General features: G+C 41.3%; 1 protein-coding gene across 1 annotated transcript in view; it reads left to right on the top strand.

Moving 5' to 3' along the window:
- PDK3 (pyruvate dehydrogenase kinase 3) overlaps positions 1 to 22,843 on the top strand; it is a 70,255-nt gene that overhangs the window by 7,865 nt on the left and 39,547 nt on the right. The window contains exons 2-3 of the mRNA XM_007119352.4: positions 17,757 to 17,898; positions 21,652 to 21,723. Of these exons, the coding sequence (XP_007119414.1) occupies positions 17,757 to 17,898; positions 21,652 to 21,723 (214 nt within the window). The remainder of the gene's footprint in view (positions 1 to 17,756; positions 17,899 to 21,651; positions 21,724 to 22,843) is intronic.

Genomic DNA, 22,843 nt, shown 5'->3' on the forward strand with positions numbered 1-22,843 from the left:
TCATCTTTAATTTCTTTCATCAGTGTCTTATAGTTTTCTGCGTACAAGTCTTTTGTTTCCCTAGGTGGGTTTATTCCTAGGTATTTTATTCTTTTTGTTGCAATGGTAAATGGGAGTGTTTCCTTATTTTTTCTTTCAGATTTTTCATCATTAGTGTATAGGAATGCAAGAGATTTCTGTGCATTAATTTTGTAACCTGGAACTTTACCAAATTCATTGATTAGCTCTAGTAGTTTTTTGGTAGCATCTTTAGGTTTCTCTATGTATATAGTATCATGTCATCTGCAAACAGTGACAGCTTTACTTCTTCTTTTCTGATTTGGATTCCTTTTATTTCTTTTTCTTCTCTGATTGCTGTGGCTAGAACTTCCAAAGCTATGTTGAATAAGAGTGGTGAGAGTGGGCAACCTTGTCTTGTTCCTGATCTTAGTGGAAATGGTTTCAGTTTTTCACCATTGAGAACAATGCTGGCTGTGTTTTTGTCATATATGGCCTTTATTATGTTGAGGAAAGTTCCCTCTATGCCTACTTTCTGCAGGGTTTTTATCATAAATGGGTGTTGAATTTTGTCAAAAGCTTTCTCTGCATCTATTGAGATGATCACATGGTTTTTCTTCTTCAGTTTGTTGATATGGTGTATCACGTTGATTGATTTGCGTATATTGAAGAATCCTTGCATTCCTGGAATAAACCCCACTTGATCATGGTGTATGATCCTTTTAATGTGCTGTTGGATTCTGTTTGCTAGTATTTTGTTGAGGATTTTTGCGTCTATGTTCATCAGTGATATTGGCCTGTAGTTTTCTTTCTTTGTGATGTCTTTGTCTGGTTTTTGTATCAGGGTGATGGTGGCCTCATAGTATGAGTTTGGGAGTGTTCCTCCCTCTGCTATCTTTATGTTTGTAATACCTGTAATTTTTCTACCATATTATATATCTTGCTTTGTTTTGTTATATTTCTTTTTAGTAATTAGGTTTGAATTTTTTGTTCCAGGGATTATCTTTCTACTGATTTATTTAGACTTTCTTTGTCCAGTATGGTCACCAGTATCCAGTTGAACCTATTGAGCCCTTGAAATGTGGCTGTTGTGACTGAGAAACTGAATTGATTTAATTTACATTTAAACTTAAAAGTGATACTTGATTCAGTTAATTGGAAAACTTTTCAGTATGTTTAGAACAGTTTGGATATGTGAATCTACCTTAACTGTAAATTTGATGAAATCTCATTATAGGCCAATTATTTCTGATAGAAATTTAGCTTTTGAATTGAGATGTAAGTATGACACACACTGGATTTCAAAGGCTTAATATAAAAAATACGAAAATATCTCGGTATGTTTCTGTATTGATTCCACGTTGAAATGGTAATTTTGGGGGTATGTTGCATTAAATAAAACATCAAAAATTTCACCCGTTTCTTTTTATGTTCATATGGCTGCTCGGAAGTTTAAAATTAGCGTGTGTGCCTCACAGGTTTCTATTGGACAATGAGGCTTCAGACAGTGTATATTAACTCCTTATAAGGAGTAATAGAAATATCACATTTTAATGTTCAGAATAAACATTTATTGATTTTATTTCTCAGTATAACTTTTACTCTTTTTTTCCTGTAAACCTGTTGCTCTCAGGAGTTTTGGACCAATTAACTGTCTTTGAATGGCAGTTAATGTTACCGTGGTACTTTGTGATGTTTGCAAAAGCTTGAGGTTGTTCTGTTAAGTGGTTGTTAAGAATTTAAAGTTCTCTTAGTGATGTAAGAAAAGGAGAACTTGGACTGTATGACTTAACTTAAAGATAGAACCTTCTGAATCTTGAATGAGTTCATAGGAAACGATTCACATTTTCATCTGGACATGCTTTTCATCTTTCAGCTTTACCCTGTCCACTTTGGGTTCCTTCATTAATCACTCTGATCCGCTCCCTACAGACTGACTTTCTGTTTTATTTCCCAGTTCCTTTGCACTCGTCTTTTGCACAGCTGCACTTGTATTAAACATATTTGCTCCTGGCTCCTGTTCTTTGATTTTATTCTAAACTGTCTCTTTCCAGAGGGTAGGCACTCACCTGTTCTTTGTACCCTTCTCCCAGCTTCCTCGGCTGTTTGCTTTCTGCCCAGAGTGGGCGCTTCATAAGCGGTGATTATTGACTCCATCTAAAGGTTGTTAAACATTATGTCACTTTAATTTAGTCAGTTGTTTATAGGTCTAAACTTCTGTAATGTCCCCACATTTAAATATAGCATCTCTGAAATAAGACCACCAGAAGATAGGTTGTCTGACAGTAGGTTGTCTGACAACTCTGTCTTCTTTTCACAGAAAAGATTTCTATCATAATTTCACTGGTTCTGTGAACCTTGGAGCCTTTAGCTATTAGAAGGCAGCAACCAGTTTCCCTGTTTTTACTCTTCTTGAAGTTTGAAGGCCCAGCCGCCCTCTGTTTTCCTTTAGAAAGTATTTTAAGATTCCAGTAGCCACTGAGAAGTTGACTTTGGTTGCAAATGACTGCTCTTCGAAAAGCCTTGAGTTTGTAAGTCATGCTCCTTAAAGCCTGATTACTACTGGGGAGAAGAGTGGTTTTGTTTCTGGAGAAAATGAGGCGATTTTTTGTTTTTAATTGTGTTAAGAAAAGAGAACCACAATGGCATTTTGTTTCTGAGTCTGTACATTTTGTACCTTTACATATATGTACATGACACACCTTTTCTGTAAGAGGTAATGTTCTTCTTCTGTGAGGAGTTGCCAAGAATTAGACTAATCTGTTTCGAGACAGAAGCTAATGATTCAGAATTAAAGGGGAAGAGTACAGTTTCATTTAGGGTAAAGATATCTAACGTGGCTGAATGCACCTTGATCAATATTTAAATTTAAAGAAAGAATTGACCTTTTGGGCCCTAAAGATCCGATATGACTGGATTTCAACATAACCTGGTTTATCAGGCTCTGAGCGTTTAAGGTGTAGTTCCAGCTTTGTTCGTTCTCTTGGCAGTTTTGTATGCTTCTGAAGGGGAGACATGGCCACACGTCCTGACCTATTGATGACTGAGTGGTTTTGTCCCATTAAACTTAGGGAAGTTGATCAGATTGTTGGCAAGATTTGGGAAACCATGGTCTTATTACTGGATGGAATCAGAAAATATCACCACTTTTCCTTTTCATTTTACGTGCATTCTATTATTTTACTTCCATGATTATCTGATTCCAGAGTTGGGCAAATCCTTTTTTTCTTTTTTGAATGCCATAGTCTAAGACAAGTTATCGAACTATAGCCCGAGGGCCAGCCACCTGTTTTTGTGTTACAATTAACGGACTGTATTTTTAAGAGTAGTTTTAGGTTCACAGCACATATGGGCAGAAAGTACAGGGAACTCCCATACACCAGTGTGGGACATTTGTTACAGCTGATGAACCAACACTGATCCATCATTATCACCCAAAGTTGATAGTTTCTATTAGCGTTCAGTCTTTGTGTTGCATAGGCTCTGGGTTTTGGCAGCACCTATTTTTGTAAATAAAGTTTTATTGGACCACAGCCATGCCCATTCATTACATAGCGTATGTGGCTTCTGTACCTCTGCAACAGCAGGGTTGAGTAGTTGCCACAGAGACGATTTGGCCCACAAAGCCAAAATGTTTACCATCTGGCCCTTTACAGAAAGTTTGGACCTCTAGTCTAAGACAGTTTGGCTCCCTGTTAAAGAAAGTGTGCAGTGATTGCTGTTAATTGGCATTTAAATGGTAAAGCTCTGTTTGTCCCGCATGCTAGTTAACAGTAAAACTTGGCTATCTGGAGTGTGACTTTTGGGGTAGCTAAGACTTTTCCAGGTGATCGGTGGCTTACCTGTAGGGTATGTGCCCCTGTGTGCAGTTACCATGTGAAAGGCTTGGAGGGATTTTATAGCTTTAATCTCTAGGGCTGTCACCAAAGTTTAAGTGTACCGGTTTCTCCACAGCCCTGCCAAAATGAAGTTTTATGACTTCAGTTGTATAATAGGTAACATAGAAGTTAAAAGTTTTATTTTTTCCCCTTGTGGGTTTATTTTGTGCATTTTGTTGTGTGTGAAGTGCCCTTGACCATTTAGTAACTGTACTCGGGAGTTTTAATCGTTTGCATGCACTCCCTGTGTCTACTTGGCATAGTAAGCTCTTGTGCTGTGTATCTGTTGTTTCCTCTTGTGCTCCCTTCTTTGCTAAAGCAATTATCAAAGTATACAACTAAAGGCGTTCGGAAAGAATATCACCTCTAATTCTTCCATCCATTTTTTGGTGATAGCGTTACATCTTTTGCCCATATATTTACATATGTTGACACTGATTATTGGTTTCCTTTTTATTTAGTGCACGGTCTGAGTTTTAATATACCCAGTGATTTACAATGCTTTTATCATGGTCAGATTTATCACGTAGAGCAGTTTGTAAATTGTCACTAAATCCCTCTGGAATTTGTTGCCATCTCTGTGGGACGTTTGCAGTCAACTCACTTTTACTCTGTTCTGCTGTCCATTTGCATAGCAGCAACTATTAAGACCTCACATCTTTCTGTCTTGTTGCTGTTTCATCACAAAGTTCACAGAATAGTTTATATTTGTGGATTCTCTCCAAAAGGACAACTTTTCTGATTTCAACTAAATATCATATGCTAACTTTTGCCTTGTAATTTCTTTTAAAATGTGGTGATGGCAGCTCCTTATTTATTACTTTAGATTTTTAGAAATTCTCGCTGTTCTTGCCCACTTATTCTTCTTGGTAAATTAGCTAAACTTATAGAAAATGTGCTAAGGGAGCTGTGGATGGGGTACCTGGCGTTCATTGAAACTAGCCTGGAAGCATCTTCAGGTGGCCCGTTTGGCCATATTTGTGGCAGAGCTGGGTTTGATTGCCCTTCATATCCCTCGAGGAGAACTCCTTTCCTAGTCATTGTCTCATCTTGACTGAGATCATTCTTTCTGCTATAATGAATGGCACAAAAATTACAGCAAACTATTTATTATATATTACACAGGTCGATATTTACATTCCCTGTGTTTGAATATTTGGGGTTCTAATTCGGTAGATTATTTCCCTAAGCACCACCCAAGCAGTTGTGATTTTATTTTCAGTCTTAGACTTGACCTCTGATTCCACTCAACCATTTGAGTTGTACCAGTGTTTCTTTCTTTCTTACTAGGGCATGGAAGTCAGTATATAATAGTTTCACTGTTGGGAATAAATTGCTACCTATCTCTTAACATTTTCTCAAAGCATGAAGTTAAGTATTCCCATGTGTTGTTGGCCGGAAGACAGTAGGGCCCTTTGAAACGTGTAACATACATATCGTTTCCCACCAAATTATTACATCTTCATTGACCAGAGCATACTCAGGGTTTACCTGAACCTTTCCTTGGATCTGTTCTAGAAGACTACAGTGTTTCCTTAAGCTTGGTAGCAGATATTCCTGAATACTTGACTGTGCACTTTGTATAAATTTGGTTAATTTCTCCTCTTCTGAGATGAAATAGAAAGCAAAGTGTCATTGCTTTATTAACATTCCTATATTGGTCATGTAATGTGCTCAAGTGTGGTCAGTTTCCTAGGAGGCTGAAACAAAACTCAAACATGAAAATAGAGACTAAATATAGATGGGTCAGTGGAAAAGTTGGGGATGCTTAATAGCCACTGTCTGAGCCTGAGGAGTTCTTTGGTTTATTCCCTTGTTGAATTTCCTGTGATTAGATGCTAGTCAGTGGATCTCAGTCCTGGGTGCTCGTGAGAATCATCTGGGGAGCTTCTAAGGCTAGTGCCACCTGTCCCCCCACCCTCACCCTGTAGAAGCCAATTACATCAATCTCTGAAGGTAGGGTCTAGGTGCTAGTATTTTTTTTTTTTTTTTTTGTGGTATGCGGGCCTCCCTCTGCTGTGGCCTCTCCCGTTGCGGAGCACAGGCTCCGGACGCGCAGGCTCAGCGGCCATGGCTCACGGGCCCAGCCGGTTCGCGGCATGCGGGATCCTCCCAGACCGGGGCGCGAACCCTGTTCCCCTGCATCGGCAGGCAGACGCGCAACCGCTGCGCCACCAGGGAAGCCCCGAGGTGCTAGTATTTTTGACTTACCCAGCTGACTATAATGTGCTTCCAGAGTTAAGAACTGTGTTAGATCTGGTAAAAATTTTGCCCGAGAGCTGTGAACCACTTTAGGGGTAAAGTCTGTGAGATGCTGAAGGTTAACACTTAAGGAGTTTAGGAGTCCATCAGCATTTTTTTTTTTTTTTTTTTGGCCACGCCGCGCAGCTTGAGGGATCTTCGTTCCCCAACCTGGGATTGAACTCGGGCCCTCAGCAGTGAAAGCACTGGGTCCTAACCACTGCACCGCCAGGGAATTCCCAGGAGTCCATCAGCATTTGTTGAACTTTCTGGATTCGGAATGGAGTGGAAACTGAGAAGCACTGGGGAATTGTTGAGGCTTTGTTTCTGCCTTTGAGGGGCTTATAGATAAATGAGGAGTCGAGACAAATATGTCAATATATATAGGCTATCCAAAATGTATGCATCCCATGAGTTTGTGACATGCTTTCTCTACCTCTCCCTTGGAGGTTCGTGTAGTAGAGGTGGTTTCTGGGTATGTGTGAAGTGTTAACCCAATTGTCCTTTATCCAGAGCATCCTTGGAGGCTTTCTTTGTTTCTTTCTTAGTTTTTTGGTAGAAAACAACTATAATGTATGTACTCTTTTTCTTGATTTCTAGCTCCTTTCATTGGCTACTCACTCCTAGCAATGCTCTCTCCAGAGTTGTCCCAGAATGTACATTAGGCAAGGTTGGTGTAGGATAAATAACTGTAAAGTGTACAAACCAAAATCTTATCCTCATAGATTGATTCAGTGGGAGCCTGAGCTTAGCGATCATCTGTCCAACCTCCCCAGTTTTACACGTGAGAAAGTAGAAGCCCCAAGTAATGAAGAGACTGCCCAAAGCATTAGCTAGTTATTGACCTAACATCTTGGCTGCCTCTTCCAAAGTGAGCCAGAAATTATTCTTTCTAGGAGGCGAAGGGAACTTACATTTGTGTACTGCTCTCCACCAGACACAACAGTAGTCAGATGTAGCTGTAATTCTCACAGCATCCAGGTGAAATAGTTGTTTCCATTTTTTGGATGAAGACACTGAAGCTTAGATGATTTAAGTATCTTGCCTAAGCAAAGTTAGGAGCAAAACCACAGTTAAAATGCAGGTCGATTGAGCTTTTAAACGTATGCTTTTTTTCTTTCAACTTAACATACCATTTCTTACCACATAATATACCATTTGCCACAGTGCAATTCTTTTTAGCAAATAGAGTCTCTATTAGTAATGCTTGGGGTCTTGTCTAAATTTGTTCTTTTAGACAGTCTGGAAATTGCATAATCTAATGTTTGTCTAGTCTTATGATTTCAGAGCTATCAGATTGTTACCTCCTTCATTTATTTACACTAGAAACAACTTTTATTCTGAGGATCCACACTTGTTAGTTTATTGTCTTGTTAGCCTATTGTCTCTCTCTGGAAATATGATAACGGGTCTATGTGGACTTGTACTCAAGGCTTGGTTTCTGGTGCCTACCACCAGTGCGAGCTTGGGCAAATCACTTAATCCCACTACACTTCAATGTCCTGATCTACAAAATGGAAACGATAGCATCGAATCATAGGCCTGTTGCACCCATGAACTTGAGAGCATGCAGCACAGCGCATGGCACATGGTAGGTGCTCAGTAGATGTTGGCTATGCTTTTGTTATGGGAAGTTAGTGACACAGCATTATCCTGGACAAAGTCAGCTTCCTGCTAAGATGAAAACTGCATAGGGAGCTCTTAACCTTGAAGGTTAATTATCTTAAAGTTTGTTGGCTGAAGGTCCCAGATATATAAACTGATCATTTTCCAAGAAACATAGCACTTTCAGCTCATTTGTGCTTTGAGCATGACTGGCTTTGGATCTTCTCCATTCACTGTAATGGTTAACTTAAGGTTTTGCCTCAGTTAACCTCGACGATGAGTACAGTGTGACGTTTACTTAACTGTTCCTGCTTCCATGACAACAAGACATTCTGTAATCCACCGTTAGGCCTAGATCCTAAGCTCCTTTCTGGAATTGGGGTGATGTGGATCTGTGTGGTAGCTTTGGCTATGAGTGCTGCTCATATGCTTTAGCTGGTCAAAGCTCTATTTGTGATGTCTGTTCTCAACACATCCTTGCCTTTTCTCTCCACTCTCTGGCCTGACACACCATATTGACAATTACAGTCACTTTATCATCACCTTCCTGTCTACCTTTTGGCTCTTCTTCCCCTAACTATAAGGATTGGAATACCCCTAACCAGATATACAGAATGAAGTGATCTATTAGAGGAAATTTACCGTTACCAGCAAGTGTTATCTTGAACCCCTGAATTTTATTTGCTATTGTAAGTTTATACTGAAATTTACTAGGTATTTTAATTTTCAGTTCTAATCAGGAAATATTAAACACCTACAATGTTTCAGGTATTGTGCTGATGGACTGTTCAGTTTTTTGAGGAATCTTGGGATCCATGGGACATAGACCTCAGTGACTGGGGGTGATGATAGAAGGGTTGCCCAAGCCAAGGGCACAAATTGTGGGCCTATGGTGAAATCTACTCACACCTTGGTTTGGCCTTATCTGGCATACAGAGGGGCAGGTTTCTCACTAATCTCTTCATGGATACATATATTTCAAAAGAGTCAACAAATAGGATCTCTAAAGAGAGAGGATCAAGGTACTAGTGGCTGTCGCTCATGTTCCCTCAGCACAGACACAGATCTCCTTCAGGGAAGGATCCAGTAACCCTCACTTACCTTAATTAAGAACCCTGTCATGATCACCCTGTACCCTCTTTTCTTACAAGAGCATCAAAAACCATTACATGAAGGGTAGCATGGGCTTCAGCCCCCATTAGGAAGATCTGCATATAGTAGCACGTTCTGTATGAGATGTTTGTTTGTTTGTTTTTAGAATAGAATGGCTCTAGTAGGGTGTTTTTCTTTAAAATAATAGAACGGCTCTAGTTATAGGAAGACCTTTTTCAGAAGACTGCTTTTTTCTTTAAAAACTCATTTTATTTTTTAAAAATTGAAGTATAGTTGATTTACAATGTTGTGTTAATTTCTGTTGTACAACAAAGTGATTCAGTTACACATATATACATTCTTTTTAAAAATATTCTTTTTCATTATGGGTTATCATAGGATTTTTTTTAATATTTACTTTTATTTATTTTCTTTTATTATTTTTTTTGGCTGCTTTGGGTCTTTGTTGCGGTACACGGGCTTCTCTCTAGGTGTGGCATGCGGGTTTTCTCTCTCTAGTTGTGGCACGCAGGCTCCAGAGCACGTGGGCTCTAGTTTGCGGCACACAGGCTCTCTTTTGAGGTGCGCAAGCTCAGTAGTTGCAGCGCAGGGGCTTAGTTTCCCCGCGGCATGTGGGATCTTAGGTCCCTGACCAGGGATTGAACCTGTGTCCTCTGCATTGGAAGGCAGATGCTTTACCACTGGGCCACCAGGGAAGTCCCTATCATAGGATATTGAATATAGTTCTCTGTGCTGTACGGTAGGCCCTTGTTGTTTATGCATTCCATGTACGAAAGCTCACATCTGCTCACCTCACCCCCCCCGGCCCTCCCCCAACCCCGTCCCCCTTGGTAACCACCAGTCTGTTCTCTATGTCCCTGAGTCTGTTTCCATTTTGTAGATAGGTTCATTTGTCATATTTTTTTAAATTATTTATTTATTTATTTATTTTTGGCTGCGTTGGGTCTTCGTTGCTGTGTGCGGGCTTCTCATTGTGGTGGCTTCTCTAGTGGAGCATGCACTCTAGGCACGTGGGCTTCAGTAGTTGTGGCACGCGGGCTCAGTAGCTGTGGCTCATGGGCTCTAGGGCACAGGCTCAGTAGTTGTGATGCACGGGCTTAGTTGCTCCGCGGCATGTGGGATCTTCCCGGACCAGGGCTTGAACCCGTGTCCCTTGCATTGGCAGGAGGATTCTTAACCACTGAGCCACCAGGGAAGTCCCCATTTGTCATATTTTAGATTCCACATATAAGTGATACCATATGGTATTTGTCTATCTGACTTCATTCAGTATGATAATCTCTAGGTCCATCCATGTTGCTGCACGGGGCATTATTTCGTTCTTTTTATGGCTGAGTAGTATTCCATTGTGTATATATACCACATCTTCTTTACGCATTCGTCTGTCGGTGGATATTTAGGTTGATTCCACGTCTTGGCTGTTGTGAATAGTACTGCTATGAACATAGGGGTGCATGTATCTTTTTGAATTATAGTTTTGTCCAGATATATGCCAAAGAGTGGGATTGCTGGATCATATGGTAATTCTATTTTTAGCTTTTGGAGGAACCTCCATACTGTTTTCCATAGTGGCTGCACCAACTTACATTCCCATCAACAGTGTACGAGGGTTCCCTTTTCTCCACATCCTCTCCAGCATTTGTCATTTGTAGACTTTTTAATGATGGCCATTCTTACTGGTGTGAGGTGATACCTCATTGTAGTTTTGATTTGCATTTGTCTAATAATTAGCGATGTTGAGTACCTTTTCATGTGCCTATTGGCCATCTGTATGTCTTCTTTGGAGAAATATCTATTTCGGTCTTCTGCTCATTTTTGGATAGGGTTGTTTGTTTTCTTTGTTGTTGAGTTTGAAAAACTCTTTTTGATGACTGCATATTTCCCTATGTAAATATGCAATATTGTAATTTATTTGACTATTCCCTTATTGTTGGATACTTAGGTTGTTTACAGTGTCTCCCCCAAACCTTTTATTTGGAAAAATTTCAGACCTCAGGAAAAATGATAACAACAGTACAGTTAACACCCATGTTTAGCACCTAGATTCACTAGTTACTTTGCTATATTTGCTTCTTCCCCCTTCCATCCATCCCTATCCGTTTTTCCTTCCCTCCCTCTCTATATATACCTTTTTGGCTGAACCATCTTGAGAGTAAGTTGCAGATGTAATGACTACCTCTACATACTTATATATATATCCTAAGCATGAGAGTACTTTCCTAATAGCCATGATACAGTTATCACAGCGAATTTATCATTGATATTATAATATAATTGAATATTCACATTTCCTCTAATGGCTCATGGCTCCTATATTGGATAGCTGGGGTCTAGAACATACTCAGGAGGCACTGTGGCCCCAGGAGGGGCTTCTGCCTCAGTAATGCAGCACCAGGGATAGAGGGCAGGAATGACAGGTAAGACTGGCTGGGTGAAAACTGGAGAATGAACCAGAAGTCTGCAAACAGAAGGGTTACCCTCCATCCTGATCATCAGAACATTAATAGGCAGGCAGTTACCCCTAGGCCAAGTGAAGGGCAAGGAAGGGGTTCTTCTCTAAAGACTCTGAAAGAACTGTTTAAGGGGAATAAGGGAAGCTGGTGTGGTTTTAGGACCCCACCCAAAAGCCCTATGTAATCAGGTGTTTTGGGTACTCACTTAGTCCTTAGGCTGCATCACTGAACAGGCAAGGATCACCTGCCATCTGAGGGAAGCCTACAGCAAGAGAAACTAACATAAATAAATGGCCCAAAAGTGACTCCAAAGAAAACAAATTCAGGTAGTAGAAGAGTGCTTTAAAGTATAATTTGAGAAATAAATCATTGTACACCTCCTTATGAACATCTTGGGGCAGATGGCGTTTTCCAAAGGTGGCCCTGACAAGGCTTTTCTATGATATGCTCTTGCCAGCCCTCCACCAATGCAGGGGGTCTGATCCCCTCCCCCTGGAGTCTGGGCAGGCTTTGGTTGCTTAGAACAGTTGAGTATGGCCGAAGGGGACTAGCTGTGTGACTTCTGCGGCTGGGTCATAAAAGGCCATGCAGCCTCTGCCAGGAATCCAGCCAGCCCAAGGCCGCCATGCTGTGAGGAAACCGATGGAGAGGCCACCTGACGATGCTTCAGTAGGCAATCTCAGTCGGTAAGTAATCGGCCCAAGGGTCAGATATGTGAGCTGGAAGCCTTCAGACAGTTCCAGCTCCCGCTGTCCAGTCACCCTTCCAACGTTTAAGTTTTCCCAGCTGAGGTCCCAAACCAGCCTTCCCTCCTGTGTCTTATCTCAATTCCTGACCCACAGCATCTATGAGCATAATAAATAGACATTGGGCTGAAAGAAATAGTGTAATAGCTGCATGTTGTTTGCGCATTGAGTTTGATATGGAATGAGGTGTGTGTGAAATACCTGATCTTTGGCTCTTTGGCTCTGAAGTTTCTGGCTCACTGTTAGTAATAATAACCCAAATGGGCCGGCCTAGAGTGGATGCAGCCTCAAGTTTGGTAGACCCCAAACCTACTACCTACTTTGATCTCTTTAAATTCAGGAATAAGTTTTTCCAAACAAAGGAAAACTGTTAAACTTCCCAGGCAGTGAAATAGTATTTCTGGACATGGAGTAAAACAAACATTTTCAAAGTATAAATGAAGCTAAAGAAAGAGGGGGGATTCTTTCGAAGGATATTCACAATCATTTGGTAGCTCTCCATTGACACGGTTGTGTCTTCTGAAGGACTATTCAATTAATTATTGTTTATAGCCCTGGTAAGTTTGAGAATAAATTACTTATGCTAAAATTGAATGTTGTCAAAAGATTGAAATCTTATAAATACAACTGAAGAAAAATGAAAGAGCTGCCCCTGAAATATTATTTTCTCAGTTATATTTTACCCATTTTAACATGGTTAATGGTAAAAATGCGTTGTAAACTCAAACATTTAATTGACAGTAATTAGAAAAAGCATTATCAGAATGAGCTGATCATTCTGTTGGGTTTTAATGCCTTGCTGGTAATTTTTCCATTTTTTGCCCTCCTTTTCCATTCCCTGATTCCCTTGCTTACACTAAAACATCGCCCGCCAAGCCTTAAAGCTGAAAGATGTGGATAAAGATAACCTTCAAGTAATCCAGACAGGAGACTACATTTTTGGGAGGCATGTGCTCAGCTCTCTGCTTTAATTATAAGATACATTATCAGGTCATTTCATTAACCGAAGAAATAATTATTTTTTCTGCTTCCTGTAAATTAGTCAAAAAGAGGATTAGAGATTCACCAGAAATATATGTCACTGTGGAAACCAGGTATAAAGAATAATGTCGGAACTCTTGCTCTCAGAAGGCTGGTCAAATGCTCCTTTCTTATCAGTGACCATCACTGAGAGGGCTCCACGTATTAAATCAGAAGTCATTTATGGAAAAAAAAAAAAACAAAACAAAACTCATTTGTGTCTATTTAGTGCTCTGTGGTGACCTAAATGGGAAGGAAATCCAAAAAAGAGGGGATATATGTATACATATGGCTGATTCACTTCTCTGTGAATCTACTGAAACTAACAAAACATTGTAAAACAACTATACCCCAGTTAAAAAAAAAGTCATTTGTGTTTCTGGGTCTGTTTTTCTTTTTTTTGGCACGCGGGCCTCTCACTGCTGTGGCCTCTCCCATTGCAGAGCACAGGCTCCGGACGCGCAGGCCCAGCAGCCATGGCTCATGGGCCCAGCCGCTCCGCGGTATGTGGGATCCTCCCGGACCGGGGCACGAACCTGCGTCCCCCGCATCGGCAGGCGGACTCTCAACCACTGCGCCACCAGGGAAGCCCTCTGTGTCTGTTTATCCTGTGTCTTGGTGAACTGGAAAGCCATTTAGAACCTTTCTAGACAAAGCCAGTCATACCTTTTGCAAATGTAGTGATTGTCTCTGACTTCTCAATGAAAGGGCAAAGTATGAAAAACAAACAGAAAGCAGAAGAGAATTAAAGGGTCATCAAAAGAGGAAGAAAAACTGAAGAAATACACAAGTGTATTTAAGCCAGTGACTTATTTGCGTTCACGAAATCAGAATTTTCCATGCCTCTCACACACTGCTTCTTCATCTTTTTCTGAACTGATACTAGGGAAGATTTTAATCGGTAAATTTGAATAAGATAAAGTATATGGAGAAATGCAGAATAAAAATAGAAAATCAAAATTAAGGAATTGAAGAGAAGCCAAGTAAACGGGGAAAAAATGAAGTCAAATGACTGGGAAGAATAACTGGAAAATACTCAATATGCCAGAAGCCTTAGCAAAACAGAACCCTTTTGAGAGGACATTCAGTTAAAACCAAAAGTTTCTGTTTGGTAAGTTAACTAAAAACAAGATTGTTGGAACCCTTTGATTTAAACTGAATATTTAACATTAATACATAAGATAAAAATACTTTCAACTTATATGAGGAAAACCACAGGAAAGTTAAAAAAATCAGGCATTTCATATTTATTTTTAGGCTTACTAATTAACTAAAAAAGACTTATCCCCCTGTTTAAGCTGATGTATAATTAAGGTATCTGAGTACAAAGAATTCGTCTCTAAAGCTAAATTAGAATGTAGGAGGCAAACCCTGAGATTTTGCAGGTACTCTTTTTTTAAAAATACAAACTTCTGAAAGTATTCTCTATTCTTCCAGTAAATCATTGAGATACTCCCACAGGTGAGGCAGTCTAATCAGTGCCACGGGGGGTGGGTGGGGGGGTATAGAGACAAAGTTTCTTTCAACACTAGTTTATGGAAGGCTGATAATCCAAGAAGCCTAGAATAAATGCTTCCTGAAATTTTGGTTATTTCAGGCCACGCCTAGTTAGTTGAGTCTTCCAGTTAGTGCACAGTTGACCAATGGAAGCACAAAGGCCTTTTATTTTAAAATAAATAAAATTGGATGGTAGGGACACAGAACATACTTTAATCCTTTTTTAATTATGTAGAATCATCAAATGAACACAGGCGACCGCGCCGAACCAGAATACAGTCACGCTCTCAGGGCTTAGTGAGCGTCAGACTGTTTGATCTGGCACCCCATGGCCTTGGGGCTGCTCTGCTTTATACAAGCCGGCATCGTTAGTGATTGCGATTTAATGAGCCCCCTCTTCTCAGTTTTGAGAACCTGTTCGTGTTAAATGTTAAGCGCTTTTTAACCCTTGCTGCAACCTCTGCGAAATCGGTCCTGTTCTTACTTTATAGATGGCTACACCGAGGCTTCGACGTATAATGACACTTGCCGGTGTTCACGGAGCCAGTGGGTGCTCGGGACAGGATGCAAAGCCAAGTCTAACTCTGGCATCTGATCTCGGCATTACCGTTCTGCCAGACTGCAGTCTTTTTATCTGAATTCTGAAGTCCGCAAAGCTCAAAAAATTGAAGTTCTTTTTTTATACCTTTGCTGCCCAAACTAAGTCCATGGCAAAACCTGGCCCGCAGTGATTTGGGGGCCGTGGTCTTCCCCTGCTCAGTGTCAACATCCACAGATTGCGCTGTAGCTGTACTGTGTCTGTAGAGTAGACTGTTTCACGCAATGGATGCACGTACACTTTTTAAAACTGAAAACCTTTCAATTCTGAAAGCCGTCTAGCCCTGTGGATTTCCAGAAGAGACGTGCACCTGACTGCCTCTTCACCACCTGGCACCTGCCGGACCGCTGTCACTTCCCCGACCCTCCCTCTTCACCCTCTTCCCACCCCCAGCCCCGCTCCCCACCATGCTGCTGATGTGCTGCCCCTCCTGTGCTCTGGATGTGGAAGTTTAAGCATGTCAACTTTCAGTACCCCTAAAAACTCAGTTAATTTTTCAAATCCTAAGGTCATACTGCTCTTTCCAGTTCCAGTTCAACGCCACAGGGTTCTCGCTTCTTCCCCATTCCCTAACTTCCTTCTCCGCCATCATTTCCTTTGTGCTTTTTTAAAAAAAAATGTCCTTTCTATTTAACCAGGATACAAGGTATTTCTCCTGGTATGTGCAAACGTACATGCACATTTTAACTTAGATAATAGGTCCTTCATTTTATAATGAGGTTCATTCTGAGTTTTGAAATATCAGCATTTTTAGTGCACTTAAAATGATTCATCCATAAAAATTATATACAGAACATTTTAGGAATTATATATATATAAAATCTAAAGCAAAGCAGCCTGAATCATCTTAAGTGTTAATCATCTAAGGCCAAATGAATGTGTATGGAGTAAGTGTTGGAAGGTCATTGCTGAGATAATACACTCCTCTTCCTTTTTTGGAGTATTTCCCTTAGGAGAAAAGGCAAAGGCAGAATTATTGATTAAAGATTTACTGGAGGCCTTCAATATACTACTCACTTAGAATGAGCTAAGTGAGGGATGGGTTAAGAATTTAATCTTTTATTCTGACTTTTTTGGAAATGGAGAAGGCGGGGCAGGGGGCAGTGGAGGGAAGAGGGGTCTGCAGGTGACTCTCAAAAGTGGGTTCTTTGGGACTTCCCTGGCGGCCCAGTGGTTAAGACTACGCGCTTCCAGTGCAGGGGGGCGCGTGTTCAATCTCTGGTCAGGGAACTATGATCCCACATGCCGCACGGCTTGGCCAAAAAAACAAAAAAACAAAAAAAAACAGTGGGTTCTTTTATTTCCAGTCTTATCCCGTGAGGACAGGAAAGAATTTGGCTGGAAGTGTTAGAATGGATTTACTTCTGAATCTCTATTGCTGCCTTCGTCACATTTGGAAGAAAGAGGAGAGTTTGGAGGAGAAGATCATTCGATGAGCTCTGCTTCCTTCTCTCTGGGCCTGGCCCCGAGGTTGCCTATTTCCCTGCGGCCTCCAGGGAATATGGGGCATCAGCCAGGCCTATCCGAATGTGAGAGAGTTGGGACAGACCCATCAGTATCACAGAGGACAGAAGAAGAACTAATGTTCGCCGAACACTTGCTCTGTGTCAGGCTCCATACATGTTGTCACATGTAGTCTTTACAAAAACCGACGTTTCATCCCCATTTTACAGATGAAGGCAGCTGAGCCTCAGGAGTTAAGAAGCTTACCAAGGGTAAATGGAGAAGTTGAGGCTGAAGCACATTTCTGTCCCCAAAGCTCATGTCTTTTCTATCACATCCTCTATCCCCCAGCTATCACTGGGTTTACAGCAAGGTTGGGGTTTGGGGGCAAGACCAGTCATGGAACTGCTCTGGTCACGTGGCAGCCGGGGAAAGGGCTCGGGTTCCTCTTTCAGGTGTCCTGGTACCTTTTCTCTCACTGTGCCCTAGTTGCGTACATTGTGTGCACAGCCAGCGCAAGGCAATCAACAGAAGACTCCCTCCCTGACCTCTGTCTTCCTAGTCAACACTGTATCTCCATCCTCTTGGACATGCTCTAGTCCATCACTCCATTTCTGAGGGCACCTGTGAGCTGGCTTCTCGGGCACATCCCGAGTCCTGTGTCTCGGTCAGAGCTGGGGTCTGTGGCTGCTTCCTGGTCCCTGAAGAAACACATTTGAAGAAAATCTTAGGAAGCAGTGGGCCCGCAGTAGGTGAATAGTTGTGGAATGAATGGGTCTGTTGCCTTCTGGAAACCCCCGTGAACAGGAGTGGATTTACATGTTCTCCTACTTTTGCACTTGGCGGTTTTCCCACAGCGTTCATTTGAAAACAAATTCAGATTATGTCCCAGGTTACTTTTATACCGCCACTGGTAACACTAGGGATGTATTTGTGCTGAGGGAAAAACACTGCTTTCAGGGTTGCCTCTTGGAATAAATGTTCTTTTTCTATTCTAGTTAAATTATTTTCTTAAACTTGCTATTTCAGAGGATAAAGATTTAACTAGAGACTGCAAGGTTACTTAATTTTCTCTTCCTGACCAGTTACTGGGCTACCATGAGAACGTTTTAGTATTCCATCTGTTAGATTATAAAATCATGGAACATTTTTCATCTCTTAATAGGGAGAGATAACGCATGTGAGAAAACTTCATATATGTTCCTACGAAAGGAGCTTCCTGTGCGCCTGGCTAACACAATGAGAGAAGTTAATCTTCTGCCAGATAACTTGCTTAACCGCCCTTCGGTGGGATTGGTTCAGAGTTGGTAAGTAAATAGTGTGGCTTCAGATGGGTCTACCCAGAATGCTCCGAACATTTGGCATTGGGACCATTCTCCCTAAAAGTACATGTACTGCTTCTGTGGGAATGAGTCATTCAGGATAGCCGGGTTTCCCAGGTAATTAAAAGTTGGGTTTTTTTTTAAATTTTAACTGACAGTGTATAATTGTCCTAAGGAAAATACTTTTCAACTGTACTAGACACTTTCTTGACTTTTCCATTTTTTTTCTGGTTATAAATGTGATTTTTTCATTGAAGAAAATGGGAAAGTACAGAAAAATATAAAAGAATAACAGTGCAGTGTCCCATGTGAGCAGGTCTGCAGTTCTTCGGATAGGGGGATGTTGCTGCTTTGATCCAGTCTCTGCCGTGTTTTTTCTGTTTTCCTTTTAAAGAAGTTTTTAGAAGACAGTACTTATTTGAGGACAAATTAAGTCATTTAAAGGGGAACCTCCTGTGTGAAAAATACGAGCTACCTGCTGTGCCTCATCTCCCCCATGGAAAGTCTGAAGTAGCTTCACAGAGTATGTTAGCATGCAGTCAGGTGTAGCTCTGATGCTTAAAGCACGTGCTGTCTAATTGAGGAAGTTGAATTTGTGACTGAACTGCCCACTCAGTAGGCAGAGTGGGGTGGGTGAGTGGTAGGAGAGAAGAGCAGTTGGTGTATTTTTAGAAAGGGATTTGCGTAGATTCGAGAAACGCTTGCTTGTCTCCTCTGTATTCTACAAGCAAAGAAGAAGTCCCCGTGGAGAAAGCTGGAGGGGTTCAGGAGGCCAGATGCACAAAGTGCTCTCAAGCCAGCACCAAGGAGGTGCCATGGGGGCCTGGGGTAGGGAGGTGCTGACTGTGGTCTGCGCTGCCCCTTGGTGGGAGGGGGGGCGTGGAACTGACAGGGACAGGGAGAGCACTTTAGGGGACGGGAATGATGTGGACAGATATGGGGAGAGCGGAACCATGAATTAGTTGGCATCTAGAGTATTAACGGAGGCCGGGCTACTGAAAGAAGATGGCCATTCAACAGTCATTCCTCAGTAATACTGATTATAATAAATTCTTAGGGTTGAGAGTGAATCATCTGAGAAACACTCTATTGGGTGGTCCGTCCTTGTCCCAGACAAGCAGCAGCCCCTCACCCAGGCAGGCGCAGGGGCCCCGGGACCCCAGAAAGCTCGAAGAGGTGGTGACCATGGCTCCCATCTCAAGGTCACTTGGATTCTACCGTAAACTCATAGCTTGTTTCAGGAACAGCAAGTACTTGTTTGCATGAGACTTCTTTATTGCTCCAAGATCATGATTAGAGATTTTCCAGCAGAAAGTATATAAGCACTCCTGGGGGCTAGCTACTGTGCTGGGAATTCTAGGTAGGCTAGCTGACTTTCAAGTCCCCAGTCATGGTGGCAGTGACAGTCAAACATTTACTATCACTTATGTAAAAGTCATTTCAGGGGCTTCAGAGCGAATTGCCGGCAGATTGCTGACTCAGATTACTGAGTCAGCTCTTTTTTTTTTTTTTTTTTTTTTTTTTTTTGGTCTCCTTACTATTTCTCTTCCAAACATGTGCCTGTTACTTCTTCCCTTTCTTTTTTAAACATTCAATTTTGAAATAATTGCGTATTTAACAGAAGGGTTTGCAAGACTAGTAGCAAGAATTCCCATATCCTTGCACCCAGATTCACTAATTGTTAACATTTGGCAACATTTGTTCTGTGATTCTCATTCGTATTCTCTCTCCCTCTCTCAATATATATATATGTATGGTACACACATAAAATACATTATTTTTTTCTGAACCGTTTGGATTAATGGTACACATCATGCCCCTTTACCCCTAAATACTTTAGTGTGTATCTCCTTAGAACAACTCTTAGAAAACCACAGTGTGATTATCCAATTTGGGAAATTTAACATTGATACAGTAATATTACCTAATATGTGGACCCTGCTGTCTTTCATCAATTGTCCTAATAGTGCTTTTCTTTTTAAGCAATCCCCACCCCCACCCCTGATTTATGAATCCAGTTCAGGATCATGCATTGTGTTTACTTGCCATTTCCTTTTCCTCTTGAAAGGAAATCTTAAGTTTAACAGGCCGTGAAGCCCATCTCAGTCAGCGTTCTCCTTGCTTTCTTGACTTTCAGGCTAGGAAGCTCAGCATAATCTTTGACTCCTTTCCATTTAAGACTTTGCTCTTTAAATGAACTGTCCCCTTCCAGAAGGATGGGATGTCTGCCTGAAATTCTGCTGACGTGTGGCAGGGCAGAGGGCATCACTGTGGATGGCTGACTGTGGCCTCTCAGGGTGGTTTAACCTAATGATTTTAACAATGTCTAATTCATAGCCTTATATTCCCAGAAACTTTAAAAAAATATATACCCAGTAATGAACATACTTTATTATCATGCGTTGTCACAAAGTTCAGGTGAGGCTGATTAATAAAACGTCCTTCCTGTTTATGTATTTATAAGCTTAACAGTCATTTTTAGTTACTGGCGTGCCCTCATCCTCTATCCAAAGTGGGATAGTAGGATTAGTAGTCATTAATTATTAGAAATAATTAGAATAAGGGATAATTTTTTCAGGACGTGTTAAGACCCAAAGCAGAGCTCATACACCTCTAAGTAATTGGAATCTCTGAATCCCCACCAGATCCGGCAGGTCCAGTCTGGGTGTAGCTGCTGCTGTAATGTGCCTCTCTAAAGTCCCATTTTTCCTCTCCTCCAGATCTTTGTTGGACATATTATTTCTTATACTGGCCCTGACTGAGATATGTTGGTATTCTTAATCCAGAAGCTGTTTCTGAGGGCCTAAGAGGCATTCTTTCTCCTTCATTACATGTTGATGAAACTAGGTTAACTCTGAGAAGGAACCTTCTTTATTTCTAGTTCTAGGTTTTGTTTTGTTTTTTTCCTTTTCCTGCTGTGCCATGCAGCTTGCAAGATCTTAGTTCCCCAACCAGGGATTGAACCCAGGCCCATGGCAGTGAAAGCACCGCGTCCTAACCACTAGACTGCCAGGAAACTCCCCTAGTTCTGAGTTCTTAGCATGCACTTCAGGGTCACACACGTGCTTCTTAAATTTTCTGTGCACTTTTTTTTGGTAATCAAACTATAGACTTGGTGTATCAGTTAGGACATGTGTGTTAGCAAGTAGCAGAAAATCCAACTAAACCTGGCTTAAGCAATAAATTGTAACTATAAGATCCAGCCATAGGATGAGGTTTTGGTGTTGGTTTGATTCAGAGATTCACGAGATTATCAAGGCCCTACTTTCCATGGGGTCGGCTTCATTTTCTGGCTGGATTTTCTCCTGGTGACAGAATAGCTGCAGCAGTTCCAGGCTGTACATCCATGGACCACATTGTCCCAAAGCAGAGCAAGTTAATTTCTCTCCCAAAGGCCGCCAGCAAGTCTGCTCTCTTATTTTACTGGCCTGAATCGAGGCAGTGATGTCCATTCCTGAGCCAGTCCCTGTGTTCAGGGAAATGCGACTCAGTGACAGGCTTAGGCCAGAACTATCGGACTAATTAGGAATTAGTGACAAGGGAAATAGGATTACCCAGAGAAAAACCGGGCCACCCAGGAGCTTTGCATGGTATCAGCTTCCCCAGAAGCACTTGGGCTACATGGCGGGTGGAGGGGATTGGATGGATACCTGGGTGGAAATTTAATGTACTCGTAAGGAAAAGGGAGAGGAGGATGGATGTAGGGTAGGCAACTAACACAGTATCTCTTTTTTTCAGGTATATGCAGAGTTTTCTTGAACTTCTCGAATATGAAAATAAGAGCCCTGAAGATCCACACGTCTTGGATAAGTAAGTATGGTACCAAACTTACCTGAAAGTCAAAATATCGAGGTTAAAAAATGTTTTGGTAAATGGGACTCAAGTCATTGCGAACCAAGAAGTACAACTTGGACGAAAGCATTAGGTTTCTTAATGGGTAACAACAACTCAACGTTGCAGTTTTTAAAAATTTGAGTTAAGAATTTAAAATAGTACCAAGGGAATAATGACCCTTCCAATTACACTTCCTGATCTCATTCTTAATACTCGTCTTCTGGTGAACTGGTGCCGGGCACTCACTGTAAATATTGCAGAAAATGTTCCACCTAGTGGTAGTTTTAAGAATGCACTGGCCTCTGTGTATACGTGAGTTTAGGTACTTAGTCCTTTACAATTTGTTTTTAAATTCTCAATGCGATATTACATTTGAGCTCAGAGAATCAATAAAGCTTTCATTTTGCAGCAGCATAAAAGAGTATGCTATTAACATAACAGCTATTCTGAATTCTGTTGCTGCTGTTAGGCACGAAGCCTGCTAAATTCTCGTGCTGATGGAAAATATTTCTGGTTTTTCCTTTTCATTTAACCGGGAAACGCCGACCCTAGCTCTGAGTGTGGTTTTTTTTCACCCCCAAGAGAAATTGTGTCCCCTTCACATTACTTTCCTCCTCTTTCATGTACCCATCAGTGAATGCATATGGCAGGCCTGTTGTGCTGAGGAATTTCTTTCTAAGTAGAAACCTGACCCACATCGTTGTGACACCAAATGCCTTACATGTAGGTGTTCCATAAAAAGAACTAAGAAGCACCGCGTTACCTAAGAGACCTTAGCTGGAGGCATTTAACCCAGCTCTCTCAATCCACAGATAAGAAAACTGAGGTCCAAGATGTGAGGTGACTTCCCCAAGATTGTAACATTAGTTAGGAGCAGAGCTGGATCTGTAAATCATGTTTCCTCTTCCTTGGTACATTGCTCTTTGCAGTGCACCATACTGCCAGAACTGCTGGTCTGAGTCACGAGTAGCTAGCTGAAATGTAGTTACAGTTTAAAATACAAAGGGAAAAAAGTCCTGACCTGTATTATACGTTGCTAGGTGTTTTGCTAATGGGTCTATGAAATGTGGAAGGGGAGGCATTGGATTAGAGCCCC

Source organism: Physeter macrocephalus, chromosome 21, assembly GCF_002837175.3.
Source record: "Physeter macrocephalus isolate SW-GA chromosome 21, ASM283717v5, whole genome shotgun sequence".
In the NCBI taxonomy this organism is placed as follows: domain Eukaryota; kingdom Metazoa; phylum Chordata; class Mammalia; order Artiodactyla; family Physeteridae; genus Physeter; species Physeter macrocephalus.